Below are 22,043 nucleotides of genomic sequence, written 5' to 3'. Positions count from 1 at the left end.
ATCATGCCTTCACCAAGGCAACAACAAGGAAATGGAGAGGAGGCAACATATTTGAGAGTTATTTAGAAGGCAGAATGGAAGTGGAGCAAGTGAAGGCTGAAAAGACAACACTATTCTTTCTAGAACTTGTCAGAGAAGGAAAGAGATGGAGAGGTAAACACACAGAAACACAGTCCATGGATGAGCTTCATTAACAAGATAAAATTATTGGTGGAAGGGAAACATCCAAGAGAAAGGGAAAGTTTAAAGAAGACACAGAGAGAGGATGATTGACATAGGGATAACTGATGGAGTCATCAACACCCCCAAGAAAGGGGGACAGAAAGAGATTCAGAGCAGAGGAGAGGGATTAGCTTTAAACTAGTGGGAAGGAAGGAGGTCCACAAGCTATTTACAACATTTCAGAAAGCCTTCTGGAAATTGCAATTAAATAAAATGTCAAGTTTCTTTACTTTTGGCAGGCATTAAATCAACCCTGCAGGCTAACATTGGTTATCGTATACTGATCAGAAATTCTAATTTGCTGTTGATGACATCATAGAAATTTCTAGGATGTGATTGGTAGACCATATACTGTTAGCAGAGTTATTTATCTGTTTTTTACAATATCAGATTTAATTCTTCCAGCATGTGGAACCTTGGATCAGAAGAATGACAGCCAAAATTAAGCGACCATTTCCAGGGAACAGTGCCTAGTGTTTGTACACTTATTTAGCTTTATTGCTTATTAGCATTACTTCCATGACAGTGATGTATGTGATTTCATTTAAGTGACAAAATCTTTCAAGATATGGGGTCCATGGATAAAAACATAATAAAAAGAGTCCTTGGATGAAAAGAATTGGGATGACAAGATCTGTACAGTCCCTTCATATCTAACATTCTATCATTTTAAGAGGGGCCTATAAACACAAGTTCAGGAATGGCTAAATGGGAAAGTTGCAAAGAACACCTGAAAACACCCTAACTAATCAATAACTCACTCTAAACAAGGCAAGTAGAAAGGCAAGCAATGTAAATAACCATTCCCACCTGGAAGGCAGCAAAGGCGAAACCAAAAGGAGAAAACAAAACATGGGGGAATAACAAGCTCTTAACCAAGGCAAAGGAATGCTCCCTGTTTTGATAACCACGCAACATTAACCAACTTCGGGAACAGGAATGACTATCTTGAGACGCTTTTTCATGTTTGGCCCATCCTAGCCAACCCTTGTGTAAATAAAAATTAAGAGTGGGGCTCTTTTCTCACCAACACCTACACTATGCTAAGCTTCTACTCTGTACTCTTTGTACCTTCTACTCTGTACTTTGGTAGAGTTTCACCCACTGGAACTGGGCAAACCGAGGACTTTTTTCAAGTTGCAAGAGAAATGGGCTTCAAAGCAACGAGTTAAGAGCTAAGACTGGTCTTACCCGTGGGTTGGGTGCTAAGGCTACCAGCAGTCTCTACACCTGGCAAGCATCGGGGGGCAGCCAGACTGACCAGATAGCCTGACGATAAGCTCCGGTGACACTGGGGTGGCCTTCGCATCCTGCTGGGCTGGTTCGGGGAGTAGAAAGCTCACGAAAAGGTGTGTTGCGGAAGGAGGGAGTGGAGTGAAGTGTACTTTTCTTCCGGAACAGTACTTCTATTGCTCCCACCTGGGCTCAGGTAGCGGCCAGTAAGCTAATGGAAGGCCCAGGCTCGCGCTTGGGTCGGGGTGGAACCCTGCTCTCCTCTCCTCACATCCCCATGTCTCTGCCGTCACCGCCGCCGCCCGTGACCCGGTGACCCCGGAGGGCCGTCCGGGGCCCCTGACCCCGGAGCACCGGGCATCCGGACCCCCCTCGCAGGCGCAGCCGCTATTAAGACAGGAGGCTAAAGGGGAGGAGGAGGAAGGGGAGGAGACAGGCGTCCAGGGCGCCTGGGGAAACGGCACGGCGGAGCAGCGGCGGCGGGGCTGGGGGGAGGCCGCTGAGGCGGTCGCGGCCGAGGAGGGGCAGGCAGAGGCCGGGGGCACCGCGGGGTCAGGCTCCCCGGCGGGCGGCGCGGGTGGCGGCCGCGGGGGCTGGCGGCGGCTCCTCGCCTGGCTGCGGCGGCGGCAGCTCCAGTGCTGCCCCTGTGCGGCGCCCCTTCCCCGCTCCGCCGCGCGCTGTTGTCATGGAGGAACCAAGATGGCGGCTCTGGCCTACAACCTGGGCAAGCGGGAGATCAACCACTACTTCAGCGTGAGGAGCGCCAAGGTGCTGGCGCTGGTGGCCGTGCTGCTGCTCGCACTGTGCCACCTCGCCTCCCGCCGCTACCGAGGTGAGCGGGCCCTCCCCCTGCCCGGGCCGGCTGGGGGAGGAGGCGACGCGGAGGCTGGAGGCAGCCCCCCTCGCCCGACACACGCCCACGCTCACGCGGCCGCCCGCCGGCGCGCCCAGCCCGCGGGGGAGGAGGTGCCCCCAGGTGGCCCGGGCGGCGGGCCAGGCGCCCCCGACCGACCGAGCGGACCCCAGTACAGGCGGCCACGGGTCGAGAGCCCATGGTCCTGCGCCCCCCGAGCAGCCTGCGCTGGGGTCGGGGACGCTTACCCGGGCTTGGCCCAGGGGCTGCCGGGGTCCCGGCTCCTGCGCGGGCTGCGCCGGGGTAGACGCGCCAGGCCCGGGGCTCGCGTGCAGGAGGCGTGCAGGCGGCTCTCAGGGGCCAGCCCCGGGCGCGTGAAGGCCAAGGCCGCCCTGCAAGGGGGCACCTCCGCCCCAAGTAGGGTCGCCCATTCTGCGCCCTAGGGGTTCAGCTCTTTAGCTTTTGTTTTATCCGGCCTCTGCCTTGGAATAGCGGGGCCAAGCTGTTTGACAGCGGCATGGGCCGCCCCATTTTCCTTTACCGCCTGGGTGACAGCTGGCAAAAGATGCTCTTGGCCAAGTGGAGGAGGTGTCACCCAGGCTTTGTGATTCAGAAACGTTTAAAGCGTTCTGGTTGCACACTTTTTACAAAGTAAAGCCACTGGGTCAGATATTTGGAAAGAAGTTACAGGTTGACAGGAGTTGAGTTGGGCAATGAAAACAAGTTGGAAGCAGTTTGAGAGGAGGTCTTCGCTGTGGATTTTGAGATTGGTGTAAAGACGAAAAGAAATATGACCTCCTTGTTTCAGAAAGAATTATTCTTCAGTCATCAAGGGGCATTTACTTGTCCTTGTTTGATTTTTTTCTTCATTTTCTCTGTAAAAATGCTACTAGGTTAGAGGTTGACAGGCTGAGGGAAATTAATAACGATAGGATCTTTTATTTGTGGCTCTTAGTGTTATCGAAGCCATTATCTGGACAGCTCTTGGTGATTGTGAGATTAATTGGTCAAGATGTAATGTGTAATAGGTGCGCATTTAACGCATTTCCCGTTTAACTTCACACCTACTTTGGCAAAATATCCAGTAAAGGGGGCGCTGGAATCTGAACTCTCTTCTCATTTTAGGGAATCTTTCAAAGTGAAGGACATTTTGATCAATTCTGCTGTTTTGTTTCTGCAATGCTTGAGAATTAAAATTCTTATACTCTAGTACTGTACTGGATGAATAGCCCTTTATAGAAATACACTAAATCGATTGAAAAAGATAAATTATTTATACCCTTTTGGCCTTTCTCCTCCAGCCTCCTATAGATCACCGCCACATGACCTGGCAAGACTTTGTTTCATCTTCAGTTGCTGTAACAGAAGTCCAACACTTCCATATACAAAATAAAGCTAGCAATTTGATGCATTAATTTGTGGTAATTTTAAAGAAAATTTTCTGACTGCTATCATTTTATGCTATTTTGGTATAAGACGACAGTAATCTAACTCAATTTTATGTATGTGATAGTGGAGATAAATTTTATAACTGTGATGCTATGGTCCTAAATGTAAACATCTAGTGCCCCTCAGCTCCCTTTTTAAAACTGTGCTTTTATCTTTTGATAAGCTTGGACCCTAATTATTGTATTTATATATTTCATCCTTTCAAGTTCTCTCATCAGCAGGGAAAATAGAATGTCAGATGGAACCTTATGAGTCAGTGTAGCAATCTGGGATTGTTTATAAAGCCTCCTCCAGAAGCTAGTCATCAGCTTTCGTAGGTGCTTTAGTGTCTTGAGTGTGAAGCAGTACACCTGGTGTGTGTACATGCCCATACTGAATGTCAAGAACTTGAGCCAGAGACTGTTTGGGAAAAATAACGATCTTACCAGGAACTTTTTAGCCAACCTCATGCTTTGGCAGTGTGAAACTGAGTCAGATGCAGTGCCTTTCACACAAGGATAACCATATGCTTGAATCACAGTATCATAAATCTTTAGAATAAGAAAGGACCTTATATTAGATATAGAGGTTTAGGCTATATATTAAAATCTTCAATGCATGCTTATGAGTTTGCCTCAGGCAAGGTAGAGTGAATGCAGTTGGAATATACATATTCAGTATCTCTTGCTTTACAAACTACAGAAAGTAAAACATTACACACTGCAGGAAGTAAGGCTTGGCAAAACTACATGCTATCATTGAGCACTTATTATATGCCAGGTGCTCTTCTACTACAGGTTTTACATCTTTTAACTCATTTTGTCTTTACAACCAGTCTATGAGGTAGATACAATTACCAGATTTCATCCTCCCCTCTGCTTTCCCCCACCATTTTTAATATCTCTGTAATCAAGATGAGTTTTTAAAACTTTGATTGCATGTCAAAGTTTAATTGATAACATTTTTTCCTACTGTTCTATAAAATAATGGTGTATTTTATAATCAGTGGTCTTAGATTAAGTGAATTACAGTATTATTTACATTTTAAAAATGAGGCGTGAGAGGTTAAGTTGCCTAAAGATACAGTTAGTCTAACTGAGCTAGGATTTAAAACCCAGTTAGTCTGCGTCATGCCATTATGTTATATTCTGCCTTTCTCAGAGCCTCTTAGACAGTGGTGATGTATAAAAGGTGGAGTGAGAAAGCATTTTCCAGTGGGACATGGGTTAAACCATTTAAAAATACCAATTCAGCCTTAGAGTGCCAGCCAAGAGTTTTCTTATTCTTTTTCCAGTAAATGGTGATTTTCTAAAAGTTGCGTGTGTAAAGCTTACTTTTTATTACCTATGTTTATCTTTTTTCCTTCTTCCTAAACTCCAGGCTCACAGTCCAAATATGCTTTGCCCTTTTGCATATCTCACAGATATCTGATTTTCTCTGCCTGCAATGACCTGTCTCTCTCCTTGAAAGAAAGTACAGATTTTTCTTTCAAGTCCTGGTTCGGATGTCACCAGCACAGAAGTAGGAATTAGGAATTCAGTGTTTCTACAGTAACTAGTACATACTTATCATTTTGTATTATAATAATTTGTATCTGACAGCCCCACACAAACTTTGAGCTTCCAAGGGTATTTCATTCATCTTTTAAATCATCAGAGCTTAACACACAGTAGGAACTCCATAAACAATTATTGAATAAATAGATTTTCAAAGTCCTTATTTCCTTCTCTTTTCCTCCTTGCATTTCATTCTTTTGGTTTTAATTTAATTTCGTGTTCTAATAGCATGTTCTGATCTCAACTTTAGAAGGTAGAGTTTTGTGGGGGGTTTTTGCATTCTTAATATTATTTTCACAAAATATAATAGAATGACCTTTTAAAAAATATTCTTTTAATTTTATTTTTTCTAAATTTTAACATTACTGAATCACAAAATGTCCATTAATACTGTGATTACAGACTAAAAACATCATTTCTGTGACAAGAAGCCAGTATCTGTGCCTTAAGGGTAGTTCCAACCTGGATAAATTTAAATTTTTTAATTGATAAAGTTAACTTGCTTCAAACGTCTTAATTTTGTTGAAATCTAATTCCTTTCTATCACTAGGCATATTAAATGCAAATGTTAAATATTATTGCATGTTTTGGAGAAAAATAAGTTCAAAACTTCAGAAGTTAAAGCAGGAAAGAAGCAGCTCTAGGTCTCTCAGCCTTTTCTTTCTTTGACTGCTAGAAAGATCCTGATCTACATGACACCACTTGTAATGAGGCACTCCTAGTTTATCTAAAGAAAAATGTAAATTGTGATTTTTCAGCACAGACGAAAGTATAACTTGCTGAATTTCAGGCAAATAAAATATTCTGCAGATCATATTGTAAACTCTATGATCTGGTATTTTCATGGTGGATAGTAAGAAACGCACAGCCTTGGCAGGATGATTAAGTCTAAAGTTTCAATGTGCCAGAGGTATTCTATTCAAAGGAAAATAAAAGCTACGGTTTATTTAGCACATCAGATGTTTTCTTTAGTTGTTCTATTTTGTTTTTCAGGTTTTTTTAAACTTGTTTGTCTTTTTACTTACTTTGTTTGCTCTTAGTATTTTTCTATTATAGAAAAATCATGCATGAAAACCTGAGACTTTAGATTGACAAACCAGAATGCTTATGCTTAAGATAACAGAATGAAGAGGAGACAGCTATTTATCTAGATAATCTTTGTATTGGAGATAGCTGAAGTAGATAATTCTATCCCTTTAGTTGCTTGTTTTTTTTTTTTTTAATTGTGTTCCTAGCTTGATTTATCTGAACACTTGGCAACTTTCATTTCACGCTGGTTGTATTAAAGTAGCTATCAAAATTATATGAAGCAACTGAAAATAATGACTGCGGTTTTTTTGTTTTCTTTTGTTTGGGGTTCTTCTGGGTAAATTTTGAAAAGAAAATAATGTGCCAGCAGATGTTTACATGTAGTTAGTATACATTAAAAAAATGTGGCACATTAACTTATTTTAAAATTTAGATTTACATTTAGTGATTTGATTTTAAAACTATTTCCTTCCCAAGAAAAGAGAACTAGTTTTAGAGTATAGAATTTTATGGAGTTTTCTTTTTTTGATCTGGTTAATTTTTTAAAATCAGATTACAATAGTATTTATTATTAATACTACTTTCATTATTTTGCTGACAAATATATAAAAGCCAGTCTCCTCTTGCCTTGTCAGTTATCTAATTAGCAATTCTTTTACTTTCCTAACAGTTCGTCATATTAACATTCTCTCTATTAAAATAGCTGGTGTAGTTTCTGTCTTTTGAATGGACCTTAACTGATGTGATACAGAGACTATTAATTTCAGATACAAGGATTATTTTTTTTAAATTTGCATCATAAAATATATTATGAAGAGTCACCATTAACTAGCATTCATTACCAGGTTAAGAATTTCTTCCCTGGAAAGACCAGTAGTCTCTACAATGCTGTGTTCATAGTGTCTTTTGGTTAGTGACAACTTCAAATCTGTTTTGCTATGAGGTTTTTCTAATGTGGGTTCTTGAGATTAGAGTTCTTTTGTTTTCTACTAGCTGAACTACTGAAAAATAATGTCTGAGTAGTAATATTGAAGAGAGGAGGAAGAGTTTGGCATTTCAAAACACATTTTCTGGTGGAGAAAATTGGTTATTTTAAGACGTTGGTATGGTACTTCAGTCTCCACAAAATCATATTGATAACCCATAGACAGGGTTAACAAAGAGCCATAGTCCCACACACTGAAGGCTGATCAACGTGTGTTCCTGTTCAGGCTTCTATTAAAAAACAAAAATCAAGTAACAACAACAACAAAAAGGAAGGGATAAAGAAGAAAGAAAAGGAAGAAAAACTTCACAGAATTAATACCAGTTATTTACAACTTCTTATAACTTTTTTAGAAAATAGGTGGGTTACTAACTTTTCACTTGGTTTAATAGATGTATTTAAAGAGGTAGAAGTGCTATAAATATGGAATTTTCATCCTAATTTTAAACATTTACTAGATTTTTAATAGGATTTTACTATATGGCCATTATAAAAGAATGCAGCAGGAGTGCTGTTTTTAGGAAATAATTGTGTGTTCCTTTAGTCCTTTTTTTTTTACTCCTTGATTGTTTATATAGCGTAATTTTTTAGAACTAGAATTAGTTTTAAATAACTGGAAAGAATTAAGAACTGATTATTTATAGTTTCCTTGGATGTTATTAAAAAATCTTTCAAATACAGAAAAAACTGCTCAGGCTACATATGTAACTGCAAAAATGTAATAATTGGTATTCTACTTGCCTTATCCAGTTTTTCACCAACAGAATAATGCAGTATTTTCACTTTTCCTTCCTGTTCTGTTTTAGAATTTATGACACTGTGGTATCAAGACTTTCATTATTTATGCATACATGTCTTGTATTTGTATCACCGTTATCTGTATGTTGACCAGATAAATGGATAACTGGATTGAGAAAAGAGATGTGTTCTTCTACTTTAAAAATCTTTGGGTCTTCCCTATCCCCACCATTTTGTTCTGTAGTATTCTTTTTACCAGATGCCCTATCCTGACCTTAACTATTTGTAAAACAAATACAGATCGCTGTTGACTGTTAATAAAGAACTAGAGATCAAATTTAAAAACACATGTATTTTATCATAACCCCACAGTTAATGTACACATTTCGTTTTTCCCTCATCCATTTGACATATTTGAACTTTTTTAATGTCTCCAATCCCCTTTTTAACCACGTACATTGACCATGTACATTAAGCTAATGTACGGTAAAATGGCCAAAGGAAGCAGGGTAACCATCTGTCCCAGTTTACACAGGACTGAGGGGTTTTGCAGATGCGGAATTTTCTGTTTAAAACTGTGGCAGTCCCAACGACACTGGGAGGAGTTGGCTGGTCATCCTAACGGAGGCAAGAGACAATCGAGAGAAGTGGAGGGGCTAAATATTAACAACAGCATTCGTTACTGATACTGATCATGTGTATCTTCAGCCACCATTTGACTAACATAGTTTTAAGTCTTATCTTTGTGAGATTGCAAAAGGATGAAATTTTATTAAGCTTTTTCAGAAGTTCTTGCATAAGTCTTCCTTTGCACATTTACAGAATAGGGATACCCCACTTCCAGGGAAGCTGTGAAAATTAGGGAGTAGATTTATAAAATACTTCAGTATTTACTAGGTTTCCAGGTATGCTGATGCACTGAGTACTATAATAGTCGAATGGGAAGTCATTTCCAAAGTCTTCTCTTTTATCCCTTAAACTTTTCTTTCCCAACTAGAAGTAGGAGTGATAAACAGATATAAAGGCTAGTTTGAGGCAAAGTGATGTCCTTGGAAGGAAAACCTGAAGCAGAAGGAACTACCAAAGCAGTGAATGTAGCATTGGGGATGAAGTATTTAATAGGTAAAGTATCTGTCATTAGTGGCTCTTATCCTCTTGAATATTAATATATTAATATTTGCTTCTCATGGGTGAGTGATATGTACCTAGAAGGTATAGTGAAGTATAGAAAACTCTGTACCCCCTCATCTCAAAGGCTTAAATGGGATCAAATAACCAACATACAAGAATTTAACTATTGTTTACAACATTATTGTGTTTAATTACTATAGGAAATGATTCATGTGAATACCTTCTCTCAAGTGGCAGATTTCTTGGAGAGAAAGTTTGGCAACCTCACAGCTGTATGATGCATAAGTACAAAATCAGGTAGTTTCTTCATTTTGTTGTTTGTTTTCTTTTCTAAGATGGGTCTTAATATCTGGTAGAAAAGTGTTGGTGAATCAGGGAAAGTGATAGATGGTACTTCTCTATGTGATGGTAGAGAATTGCTGACAAGGTAGGAGTTGGGAGTGAGTCCAAAGGAATATTCTCGCTCTAAAGCATTAGAGAAAGCTTTGGACCAATCTGCTTTATCTCAGGTGAGCGATAACCAGGCCCAGGGCAATAGCCCGTGAATGAAGGACTCTTGCTTTGGGACTTGGATAGCTACCTCATGGAGTTATTCTGAGACAACGGATATAAAGCACTTACTATGGTTAGAGTACATCTGAAACACTTATTAGGATGAGGGCTGTTATTATTGAGAGTTAGTCGATCATACACGGACTGGTAGGTTGAACAAACCTGGCCACCTATTTCTAAAGCAACATAACTGTGTATGTAATAATGCTGTACTACTTTCTTCACAAATGATGTGCTTTGAAAAGTGCCAGTATGCCGATATTCCTTATTCTAATTGATGTCTTTGTTGATTTCAGTGAAGCGAAGAACTGCCTTGTAGATAAACATATTGCATTTATTGGAGATTCCAGAATTCGTCAATTGTTTTATTCTTTTGTAAAAATAATTAATCCCCAATTTAAAGAAGAAGGAAATAAGGTAAATTTTGTCTATTCATTTCATTAGCGTATTGTTTTAGAAGTTAGTTGAATAGTTAATAGGAGGAATGTGCCCTTTCACATTAACAAAAGGAACTATAAAATTTTACTTTGGTTTTGGGAAAGGTGGAGGGGGAAAACAGGGACAATTTGCCATAATGCGAACATAAGAAAAAGAAATGGTGGGTAAAGTATTGGCAAGCTTTTTATTGACTTAAACTTTTCGTTTTCAGAAATCTTAAAATTCTTTCCATGGAAAACATTTTTAAAAATTTTAGAAAGAACAAAGAAGAAATATGCCTTATCCTCCTTTTAATATTTTGACATATTTCTTTTCAGACTCTTTTTTGAAAACAAAATTGTAATAGTTTAGCATGTGCAATTTTATATCTTGCTTCTATCCCCACCACTTATCACAATTTACCATATTATACAATCAATGTACGCATCTTCATAATGGCAACATATTATTGAATGGATATAATGTGATTTTATATAATCTTCCCTTTTCTTGACTTTTTGTAGTTTTCTAATGTTTTTTATTTTACAATTTAAAAAAGGACATTTTTTATTACATTTTTGTGTGAAAACTTTGCTTTTTAAATTATTTCCTTAGGATGGAATCTTTACAATGCAAATACTAGGTTGAAGAATATAAATACTTTTAAAATTATTGATTATATTGTTAAACTGTTTCAATCTATACTGTAAGTAGCAATGTACATTGGGACCTAATTTTCCGTAACCTTTCTGGCACTAGGCATTCATGCTATATAGTTAAAATGACAGTGTAACAAATTTCTGCTCTTTTTAATTTCTCATTTTAAAAATATGTCTTTTTTTAAAAGCTAACAAGGATGAACATCTTTCTGTTAATTAATCAAGTTAATTAGTTAATTTGGGGGGAATTATCTCATCATATCTTTCTGTTTGTACATTTTTAAGTGATCTAAGGTTCTAGTCCCTGCCTTCAGTTGCATGTGGTTGGGAGTGGGTAATGGCAAGAAGAAAAAAGTAAAAGTACAAAAAGTTCAGAATTGTAGGGGTAATAGCTCATGAATTTATGATGAAAATCTCCCTGTACACATCAACTTGCCCAGCGGCAAGGAGTTGAAAAATCAGGGACTTAACAGCTTAAGTAGCTAGTTTCACAGTGATGATGGTAATGGATACTAAGTCTTTAGGAACTACTCCTTGTGAGAAGAGGCCATAGGCTATTAGAGATTTTGTCTACCAGGAAAAGCTAGTATAGATTTTAAAGCTGAATAATAGAAAATAACAAAGTCAACCTTTCATTTTATTTGGTATCTATAAATGTATTTTCCATTTATATTTATACATTCAAAATTATACAGAAGAGTTCAAAGTATTTAATGACCTGAGATTCTTACAGTTTAAAGTAAAAAACTTAGTAAACATTTAAAAAACAGATGTCTGATTAAAAAAAAATTTTTAGTATTTCTAGGCCTAGAATAGTGTGACTCTTGAAAATTGGAATAATGTATTTGGCAACAGTTAGTTGAAAAAAATCTGTAATGGTTTAGTCTATAGCCAAAAGTAGGTACAATATGGTACATTGTTTCTGAGCTCTAGGTTTCCAATTTTTATTTTCTAGAGGTTCCTAGTTATCCCACAATTATCAGACAAGATACATTTTATTTTATATGCATTTTAAAAGAAACAAAGACAGTTTGTCACAGTCTTAAAGAGACAGTTATTGTGAAACTATTTAGATTAAACTGCTAGTGGAACATTTGCCAAATTGTATTTTACTTATTCTCTTGTCTCTGAACACCTTGAGGACAGAGATTGTGTATCATCATTATTTTTGAATACGTTTCTTGTGCCTGGCATGTTGTGAAGTTGATTAATTTTTTTTTTTTTTTTTTTTTTAGCCTTGGTAATGGGATTCTTTAGGTGGAATTAGGAGTATTGAAGATAATATTTTTTTGAATTTATTTCTTTTCTGTATTGGGGCAAATTTTTTAAAAAGGAAGCTTTAGAGCAGGATTCTTTTTTTTCAAATTATATTTTGTGGAAGACTAGTTCTGTACGAAGCTCTGGTCAAATAAGTTTGGGCAGAGCCAGATATCATATCCCCCTCTTAGATGGTTTTAATTTAGGCTAGGATATTAAAAACTTGAGAAGTCTTGCTGTAAAGAAACCTGTTTGTGTTACTTCCAGCCAGAGGGCAAGGTAGATACTCTGGGGGCCTCTTCCACTTCAAACCAACTAGATCCTAGATTAAAAAAATACTTGTTGATGTATTTCTAAACTTTGAAATGGGAGACACACCCCCAAAAAGGAACAAACTGTGAGGCAAAACCAGAGATGGGAACAATAACAGTAGGCGTGCAATAGAGATTCAGGTTGCCCTAAAGACAGATGCCAGTGGCTGCAATACCCTATATGTAGAAAACTAAGCTTTGAGCCAGCATATTTCTCAATAGTAATATTGGGAGCCAGAGGACAGTAGACTAATAACTTTAAAGTTCTGATAGAAAGTAAGTTTCAACCTAGAATTGTATCCCTAGCATACAGATTCCTCTGTTCTTGAAATATAGGACATTTTTCAGATAAACAAAAACTATGAGGGTTTACTGCCACATTAAACTTATATTAAAGGGTTTTCTAAAGAATAAACTTCAAGAAGCAGAGAAATAATTCAGAAAAAAAAATGATCTGAACCAATGGTTAAAGAAAATAGTAAACTTGTATATAAATCTAAACAGTGTCTGTAAAATAATAATGTCTTTTTACACTTTACAAAAAGACAGTACAATAGCATATAAATGAGAGAGAGATGACCACAATTAGTGTTCTAATGTCCTCTTTACTCTTTAAGGTATTATCTTTTTTTTTTTAATTCATCAACAAACTACACAATACACTTTAATGTTTATTTATTTTTATTTATTTATTTATTTTTACTTTTGGCTGCATCAGGTCTTCGTTGTGGCGTGTGGGATCTTCATTGCGGCATGCGGGATCTTTTTTTGTTGTGCACGGGCTCTTCCTTGCAACACATGGGCTTCTCTCTAGTTGTGGCATGCGGGCTTCTCTCTAGTTGTGGCGCACGGGCTCCAGAGCGCATGGGCTCAGTAGTTGTGGCACGCAGGCTTAGTTGCCCTGTGGCATGTGGGATCTTAGTTCCCTGACCAGGGATCCAACCTGCATCCTCTGCATTGGAAGGCGGATTCTTTACCACTGGACCACCAGGGAAGTCCCCAGGTATTATCTTACTTTAGAACTTAAGTTAATGATGCCCTTTAGTCCAAGGGCAAGGACTAAAAGGATAGAATTAAAATGGGTAATTCCAAACCAGAAGAAGAAAAAAATTAAAACCAAACTCATCTAATACCAAATATAATGCACACATGTACATACACATGCACACGTGCATATATATACTCCGATACACACACACATATACATATATCTATATATACATGAACATTTATATGTACATGTAAAAATCAGTGTTTACATTTCATATGTATATAAAAATATGTGTATGTGTTAGGGAGCAAGAAATCAAAAAGTAAGATAATAGAAACATTTATAATCAAAATAAATGTAAGTAGTCTAAACTTGTCAGCTAAACACAGATTTTCAGATTGATTTTAAAAAGAATTTTCTGCTGCTTAGAAAGATACCTAAAACAAAAGGACATAGGAAGGATTTAATTTAAAATGAGAAGAGATTTATCAGAAAAATATTTATTAAAAAAGATAAGTTGTATTAATATAAGACAAAATAGATTAAGAGGCAAAAAGCATTATTGGGGATACTTTTTAGTGACAAAAGATTCAAATCACTAGGAAGATTTTGAATGGTAGGCATTTAATAAATTAGCCCTAAAATATATAAAGCAAAAGTTAACATGATTACAGTGAGAAGTTGACAGATTCTCTGCCACAGTGGGAGAATTACTCACTGCTCATGCAGTTAATAATAGTGCAAGCAAATAAGTAAACATAGATTAGACTTAACATGTTGATTTTACGAACTTATAGTTCAGTACTTAAAGCATACACTAAGATATCAGAGAATATATTTTTTCAAAGCACACATGAAATCTGTTTTTGATCACATATTGGGCCATTAACCAAGTCCTGACAATATCAGAGAACTGGTATCATTCTCTCTCTGTTAGGTAAGTTCCTTTGTATTCTAACTTATTCTGATAAAAATTCTAGAATCCTACAGTAAATGTTCCAATGGTAAAATGCTAGACACATTTCCATTAAACTCAGGAAGAAAACAAGGAAGTCCATTATTGCTGCTTCTATTCAATATTGTATTAGAGATCCTTAGCCAAAGAAAGATAATTTAAAGATACAAGGATTGGAAAGAAATAAACTTGATATTTTATAATACAGTTATCTACACAGAAAATCCCTAAGAATCTATAGAAAATTTACTAGATGTAATAAAAATTTTAATAATATAGCTGATTATAAGGTAAATATATGAAAATTAATTGTAATTCAATAAAGCTGTTAAAAATTAATTGCATATCTACTTGTCAGGAATATAGAGTTCAAAAATGTTATTTAAAATATACTGTGTGCAATAATAACAAAAAGCACATAGTACATAGGAATAAACATAGTAACTAAGGAAGGTGTATATGCAGAAAACACATGAAATTTTATTAAAAGGCAATTTAAATATAATTAAATGGAAGGTATGTACTGTATTCTGGAATGGGAAGACTCAATATTGTAAACATGTCAGTTATTCTCAAATTAATCTATAGGTTCAAACAGTTCTAACAGGATTTGTTGTAGAACTTTACCAGTTCATTCCAAATTTTATATGGAGGGCAGTGGACCAAAAATAACTGCAAGAGATCTAAAGAACAAGGTAGAAAGGACTTCTCCAATATCAAGACCTATTTTAACTAGACATCTTTTAATTAAGAAAATGTGGTATTGGGAGAGCTAAACAAAGAAACCAATGGAGCAGAATATACAACTCTAAAATAGACACAATCATATACAAAAAAAACCTAACAGATATGCCGTTGAAGATCCGTAGGGATAGGAAAGTCTTTCAATTAATGATGCTGTCAATTGGTTATATAACGGAAAAAAGTGAAATTGGACCCTTACCTCACACCATCAAGTATAATTATTTCTAGATGAATTTAGACTTAAATGTGAAAGTCAAAACTTTGAAACCTTTAGAAAAAAATATAGAATATCTTTGGTACCTCAGGTAGGGATAAGTTTCGTACATAAGAAACAAAAAATGCTAACCATAAAATAAAAGATGAATAAATTCACATTCTTTAGGATTAAGATTACGTGTTCATCAAAAGATACCTTAAAGAAAAAAGACAACTATAAACTGGGAGATGATATTTGTTGCATATATCCAAGAGATAAAAGGAACCAATTAATAAAAAAGACAACTCAGTAGAATAAAAAGAGGAAAGGCATGATCAGGCATTTCACAGAAGAGGAAACATAAATCCCAGTGTAAATCTAAAAGATGTTTAACCTCATTAGTAATTAGGGAAATGCAAATTAAGACCATAGTGAGATAGCATTTTGTACCTACTTTAGTGCCAAAATTAAGTTTGACAATGGCAAAAAATATGAACTCTAACAATGTATTAGAGAGGCTGTGTCTCAAACCACTGGTGAGGGTACATTGTTACAAACACTTCAAAAAATAATTTGCATTATTATGTGAGGGTGAACATTTGTATAGTCTATGAACATTTAGAACTATTACAGAAAGTGACTCATGTAAAGAGATGTTCAAGAAGGTAACTATCGGTGCTGTTTATAATCTAGATTTGGTGCATTGTATCAATTAACCTAGATTCTAAAAAAATAATGAATATAATATTTGATGTGTATTGATAAAATAAATTGATATATAAAATGAAACTAGAGACATGACAACTAAATGCAATACCTGTTGTTTTTTCTTTTTTTTATTGAAGTATAGTTAACAATGTTGTGTAAGTTTCAGGTGTATAGCAAAGTGAGTATATATATATATTCTTTTTCAGAATTCTTTTCCATTACAGGTTATTAAAAAATACTGAGTATAGTTCTCTGTGCTATACAGTAGGTTCTTGTTGGTTATCTATTTTATATATAATACTGTGTATATGTTAATCCCAAACTCCTAATTTATCCCTCCCCCCACTTTTCCTTTGGTAACATTAAGTCTGTTTTCTATGCCTGTGGGTCTATTTCTGTTTTGTATATAAGTTCATTTGTATCACTTTTTAAATTCCACATATAAGTGATATCATATGATATTTGTCTTTGTCTGGTTCACATCACTTAGAATACTAATCTCAAGGTCCATCCATGTTGCTGCAAATGGCATTATTTCATTCTTTTTTATGGCTGAGTAATATTCCATTGAATATATGTACCAACCTTCTTTATCTACTGCTTTGTCAGTGGACATTTAGGTTGCTTCCATGTCTTGGCTATTGTAAATAGTGCTACAATGAACACTGGGTGCATGTATCTTTACAAATTATGGTTTTCTCTGGATATATGCCCAGGAGTGGGATTGCTGGATCATATGGTAGCTCTATTTTTAGTTTGTTAAGGAACCTGCATAGTGGCTATACCAAATTACATTCCCACCAACAGTATAAGAGGGTTCCGTTTTCTCCACACGTTCTCCAGCATTTATTGTTTGTAAACTTTTTGATGATGGCCATTCTGACTGGTGTGAGGTGATACCTCATTGTAGTTTTGATTTGCACTTCTCTAACAATTAGCAATGTTGAGCATCTTTTCATGTGCTTTTTGGCCGTCCGTATATCTTTGGAGAAATGTCTGTTTAGATCTTCTGCCCATTTTTGATTGGGTTTTTTTTTTTTTTATATTGAGGTGCATGAGCTGTTTGTATATTTTGGAGGTTAATTCCTTGTCCGTTGCATCATTTGCAAATATTTTCTCCCATTCTGTGTGTTGTCTTTTTATTTTGTTTATGGCTTCCTTTGCAGTGCAAAAGCTTTTAAGTTTAATTAGGTCCCATTTGTTTATTTTTGTTTTCATTACTCTAGGAGGTGAATCCAAAAGATATTGCTGCATTTTATGTCAAAGAGTGTTCTGCCTATGTTTTCCTCTAAGAGCTATTAGTATTTGGTCTTACATTTAGTTCTTTAATCCATTTTAAGTTTACTTTTGTGTTTGGTGTTAGAGAATGTTCTAATTTCATTCTTTAACATGTGGCTGTCCAGTTTTCCCAGCAGCACTTACTGAAGAGACTGTCTTTTTTCCATCATATATCCTTGCCTCCTTTGTCATAGATTAATTGACCATGGATGCTGCATTTATTTCTGGGCTTTCCAGCCTGTTCCATTGATCTGTGTTTCTGTTTTGTGGCAGTACCATGCTGTTTTGATAACTGTAGTTTTGTTGTATAGTCTGAAGTCAGGGAGCCTGATTTCTCCTGCTCCATTTTTCTTTCTCAAGATTACTTTGGCTATTCGGGGTCTTTTGTGTTTCCATTCAAATTTTAAGATTTTTTTGTTCTAGATCTGCAAAAAATGCCATTGGTAATTTCATAGGGGTTGCATTGAATCTGTAGATTACCTTGGGTATTATAGTCATTTTGAAGATGTTGGTTCTTCCTATCCAAGAACATGGTACAATATATCTTTCCATCTGTTTGTGTCATCTTCGATTTCTTTCATCAGTGTCTTACAGTTTTCGAAGTACAGATCTTTTGCCTCCTTAGGTAGGTTTATTCTTTCTGATGTGATGGTAAATGGGATTGTTTCCATAATTTCTCTTTCAGATCTTTTGTTGTTAGTGCATAGGAATGCAAGAGATTTCTGTGTATTAATTTTGTATCCTGCAACTTTACCAAATTCATGGATGAGCTCTAGTAGTTTTCTGGTACCATCTTTAGGATTTTCTATGTGTAGTATCATGTCATTTGCAAACAGTGTCAGTTTTACTGCTTTTTTTAAAAATTTGGGTCCCTTTTATTTCTTTTTCTTCTCCGATTGCCGTGGCTAGGACTTCCAGAACTATATTGAATAAAAGTGGCAAGAGTGGACATCCTTGTCTTGTTTGCTGATCTTAGAGGAAATGCTTTCAGCTTTTCACCATTGAGTATGATGTTAGCTGTGCGTTTGTCATATAAGGCCTTTATTATGTTGAGGTAGGTTCTGTCTGTGCCTACTTTCGGGAGAGTTTTTATCATAAATGGGTGTTGGATTTTATCAAAAGCTTTTTCTGCATCTATTGAGATGATCATATGGTTTTTATTCCTAAATTTGTTGATGTGGTATATCACACTGATTGATTTGTGGATATTGGACAGTCCTTGCATCCCTGGGATAAATATCACTTTATCATGGTGTATGATCCTTTTAATGTATTGTTGGATTCAGTTCGCTAGCATTTTGTTAAGTATTTTTGCGTCTATGTTCATCAGTGATATTGGCCTGTAATTTTCTTTTTTTGTGGTATCTTTGTCTGGTTTTGGTGTCAGGGTGATCGTGGTCTCATAGAATGATTTTGGGAGTGTTCCTTCCTCTGCAATTTTTGGAAGAGGTGCAGAAGAATAGGTGTTAACTCCTCTCTAAATGTTTGATAGAATTCACCTGTGAAGCCATCTGGTCCTAGATTTTGTTGGGAGTTTTTAGTCATAGTTTCAGTTTCAGTGCTTGTGATTGGTCTGTTCATATTTTCCATTTCTTCGTGGTTCAGCTTTGGGAAATTGTACCTTTCTAAGAATTTGTCCATTTCTTCTAGGTTGTCCATTTTATTGGCGTATAGTTGCTTTCAGTAGTCTTTTATGATCCTTTGTATTTCTGTGGTGTCCATTGTTAAGTTATCCTTTTTCATTTCTAATTTTATTGATTTGAGCCCTCTCCCTTTTTTTCTTAATGAGCCTGGCTAAAGATTTATCAATTTTGTTTATCTTTTCAAAGAACCAGCTTTTAGTTTCATTGATCTTTTCTATTGTTTTCTTCGTCTCTATTTCATTTATTTCTGATCTGATCTTTATGATTTCTTTCCTTCTGCTAACTTTGTGTTTTGTTTATTCTTCTTTCTCTAGTTGCTTTAGGTATAAGGTTAGGTTGTTCATTTGAGATCTTTCTTGTTTCCTGAGGTAAGCTTGTATTGCTATAAACTTCCCTCTTAGAAGAGCTTTTGCTGCATCCCATAGGTTTTGGATCGTCATGATTTCATTTTCTCTTGTCTCTAGGTATTTTTTGATTTCCGCTTTGTTTTCTTCATTGATCCATTGGTTGTTTCATAGCATATTGTTTAGCCTCCACGTGTTTGTGTTTTTTATACTTTTTTCCTTGTTAGTTGATTTCTAATCTCATAGCATTGTGGTTGGAAAAGATGCTTGTTGTGATTTCAGTTTTCTTACATTTACCCAGAATTGCTTTGTGGCCCAGCATGTGATCTGTCCTGGAGAATGTTCCATGTTCACTTGAAAAGAATGTGCATTCTTCTGCTTTCAGATGGAATGCTCTATAAATATCAATTAAATCCAATGGTCTATGTGTCATTTAAGGCCTGTGTTTCCTTATTAATTTTCTGTCTGGGTGATTTTTCCATTGATGTACATGGGGTGTTAAAGTCCCCCCATTACTGTGTTACTGTCAGTTTCTCCTTTTATGTCTGTTAACATTTGCCTTATATATTGAGGTGCTCCTATGTTGGGTGCATATATATTTACAATTGTTATCTTCTCTTCTTGGATTGATCCCTTGATCATTCTGTAGTGTTCTTCTTTGTCTCTTGTAACATTCTTTATTTTAAAGTCTATTTTGTCTGATATGAGTCTTGCTACTCCAGCTTTCTTTTAATTTCCATTTGTTTGGAATACCTTTTTCCATCCCCTCACTTTCATTCTGTATGTGTCTCTAGATCTGAAGTGGGTCTCTTTTAGACAGCCTATATACGGGTCTTGTTTTTGTATCCATTCAGCCAGTCTGTGTCTTTTGGTTGGAGCAGTTACTCTGTTTACATTTAAGGTAATTATCGATATGTATGTTCTTATTGCCATTGTTTTGGATTTGTGTTTATAGGTCTATTTTCTTCCTTCCCTATTTTGTTCTCTTCTTTTCTGATTTGATGACTATCCTTAGTGTTGTGTTTGGATTCCTTTTTCTTTTTTGGATGTATATCTATTATAGTTTTTTGGTTTGTGGTTATCATGAGGTTTTGATAGCAGTCTATATATATACATGATTGTTTTAAGTTGCTGATATCTTAATTTCAAATGCATTTCAAATATCCTGCATTTGTACTTTCCTTCTCTCACAGTTACTGGTTTTGGTATTATATTTGCATGTGGGTGTTTTGCTACCTTTATTCTATGTTTGCCTTAACTGGTGAGTTTTCCCATTTCATAATTTTATTGTTTCTAATTGTTGCCTTTCTTTCCATCTAAAGAAATTCCTTTAGCATTTGTTGTAAAGCTGTTTGGGTGGTACTGAATTCTTTTAGTTTTTGCTTGTCTGTAAAGTTTTTGATTTCTCTGTCAAATCTGAATGAGAGCTATGCTGGGTAGAGTATTCTTCATTGCAGGTGTTTCCCTTTCATCACTTTAAATATATCATGCCATTCCCTTCTGGCCTGTACAGTTTCTGCTGAAAAATCAGCTGATAGTCTTATGGGGATTCCCTTGTATGTTATTTGTTGCTTTTCCCTTGTTGCTTTTAATATTTTCTCTTTGTTTTTAATTTCTGTCAGTTTGATTACTGTGTTTCTGGGCATGTTCCTCCTTGGGTTAATCTTATATGGGACTCTCTGTGCTTCCTGGACTTGGGTGACTGTTTCCTTTCCCATGTTAGGGAAATTTTCAGCTATTATCTCTTCAAATATTTTCTCAGGACCTTTCTCTCTCTCTTCTCCTTCTGGGACCCCTATCATGTGACTGTTGGTGCATTAGACATTGTCCCAGAGGTCTCTTAAACTGTCCTTGTTTTTTTTCATTCTTTTTTCTTTATTCTTTTCCACAGCAGTGATTTCCAGCACTCTGTCTTCCAGCTCACTTACCTAATTATCCATTCTTCTGCCTCATTTATTCTGTTGTTGATTCTTTCTAGTGTATTTTTCATTTCAATTACTGTATTCCTCATCTCTGTTTGGTTGCTCTTTATATTTTCTGACTCGTTGCTATAAACTTCTTGTACCTCCTTGCTCTGTGCATCCATGCTTTTCCTGATTTCTTGGATGATCTTTACAATCATTACTCTTAACTCTTTCTCAGGTAGATTGCCTGTCTCCACATCACTTAGTTCTTCTGGGTTTTTTTCTTTTTCCTTCATCTGGAACATATTCCTCTGCCATCACATTTTGTCTGAATTTCTATTTGTATTTTTATGTATGTGGAAGTTTAGTTATGTTTCTCGACCTTGGAGAAGTGGCCCCCTATAGGGGATGTCCTGTGTGTCCCAGCAGTACACTTTCCCTCTCATTACCCAAGGTCCAGTGACCAGCTGGTCCCAGGGTAGGTTCTGACCTGCGTTTGCAGACTTGGTTCCACAGGCTGCCAGATCGTAGTTTTCTTGCTTCTGGTGTCTGCCTTACGGTGGGTTAATCTGGTCTAGAAGCTTGTGCAGACTTCTGGTGGGAGAGGCTGGTGCTTGCCCACTGGTAAATGGAGCTGGGTCTTGGCCCTCTGGTGGGCAGGGCTATGTCAAGGGGCATGTCTAGAGGTGGCTATGGGCTTAGGAAGTCTTTAGGCAGCCTGTCTGCTGATGAGTGGGGCTGTGTTCCCAGCCTGTTGATTGTTTGGCCTGAGGTGTTCCAGTCTTGGAGCCTACAGGCTGTTAGGTGGGACCTGGTCTTGATACTAATTACCCAAGAAAGATGTCTGTCTCCAGCAAGAGTTCAAGTAGAGGAACACTCCCCAATATTACACCACCAGCTTTTATGACC

At 36.7% G+C, this 22,043-nt stretch overlaps 1 protein-coding gene across 2 annotated transcripts in view; it reads left to right on the top strand.

Annotated features, from left to right (window-relative positions):
* The first annotated feature begins 1,690 nt into the window (after nt 1–1,690).
* CASD1 (CAS1 domain containing 1) overlaps nt 1,691–22,043 on the top strand; it is a 69,107-nt gene continuing 48,754 nt past the window's right edge. Inside the window, exons 1-4 of one of the 2 annotated variants that reach the window (XM_082471818.1) lie at nt 2,167–2,287; nt 7,533–7,666; nt 9,376–9,472; nt 10,024–10,144. In XM_082471818.1, coding sequence (XP_082327944.1) covers nt 9,450–9,472; nt 10,024–10,144 — 144 coding nt within the window. In that variant the 5' untranslated portion in view covers nt 2,167–2,287; nt 7,533–7,666; nt 9,376–9,449. Of the gene's footprint in view, nt 2,288–7,532; nt 7,667–9,375; nt 9,473–10,023; nt 10,145–22,043 lie in introns of both variants that reach the window. The other variant, XM_082471817.1, reaches the window with a different exon arrangement.

The sequence above is a fragment of the Balaenoptera physalus genome, assembly GCF_965194825.1.
Source record: "Balaenoptera physalus genome assembly, chromosome: 8".
NCBI lineage: Eukaryota > Metazoa > Chordata > Mammalia > Artiodactyla > Balaenopteridae > Balaenoptera > Balaenoptera physalus.
This window is presented reverse-complemented; position numbering and strand designations above follow the sequence as displayed.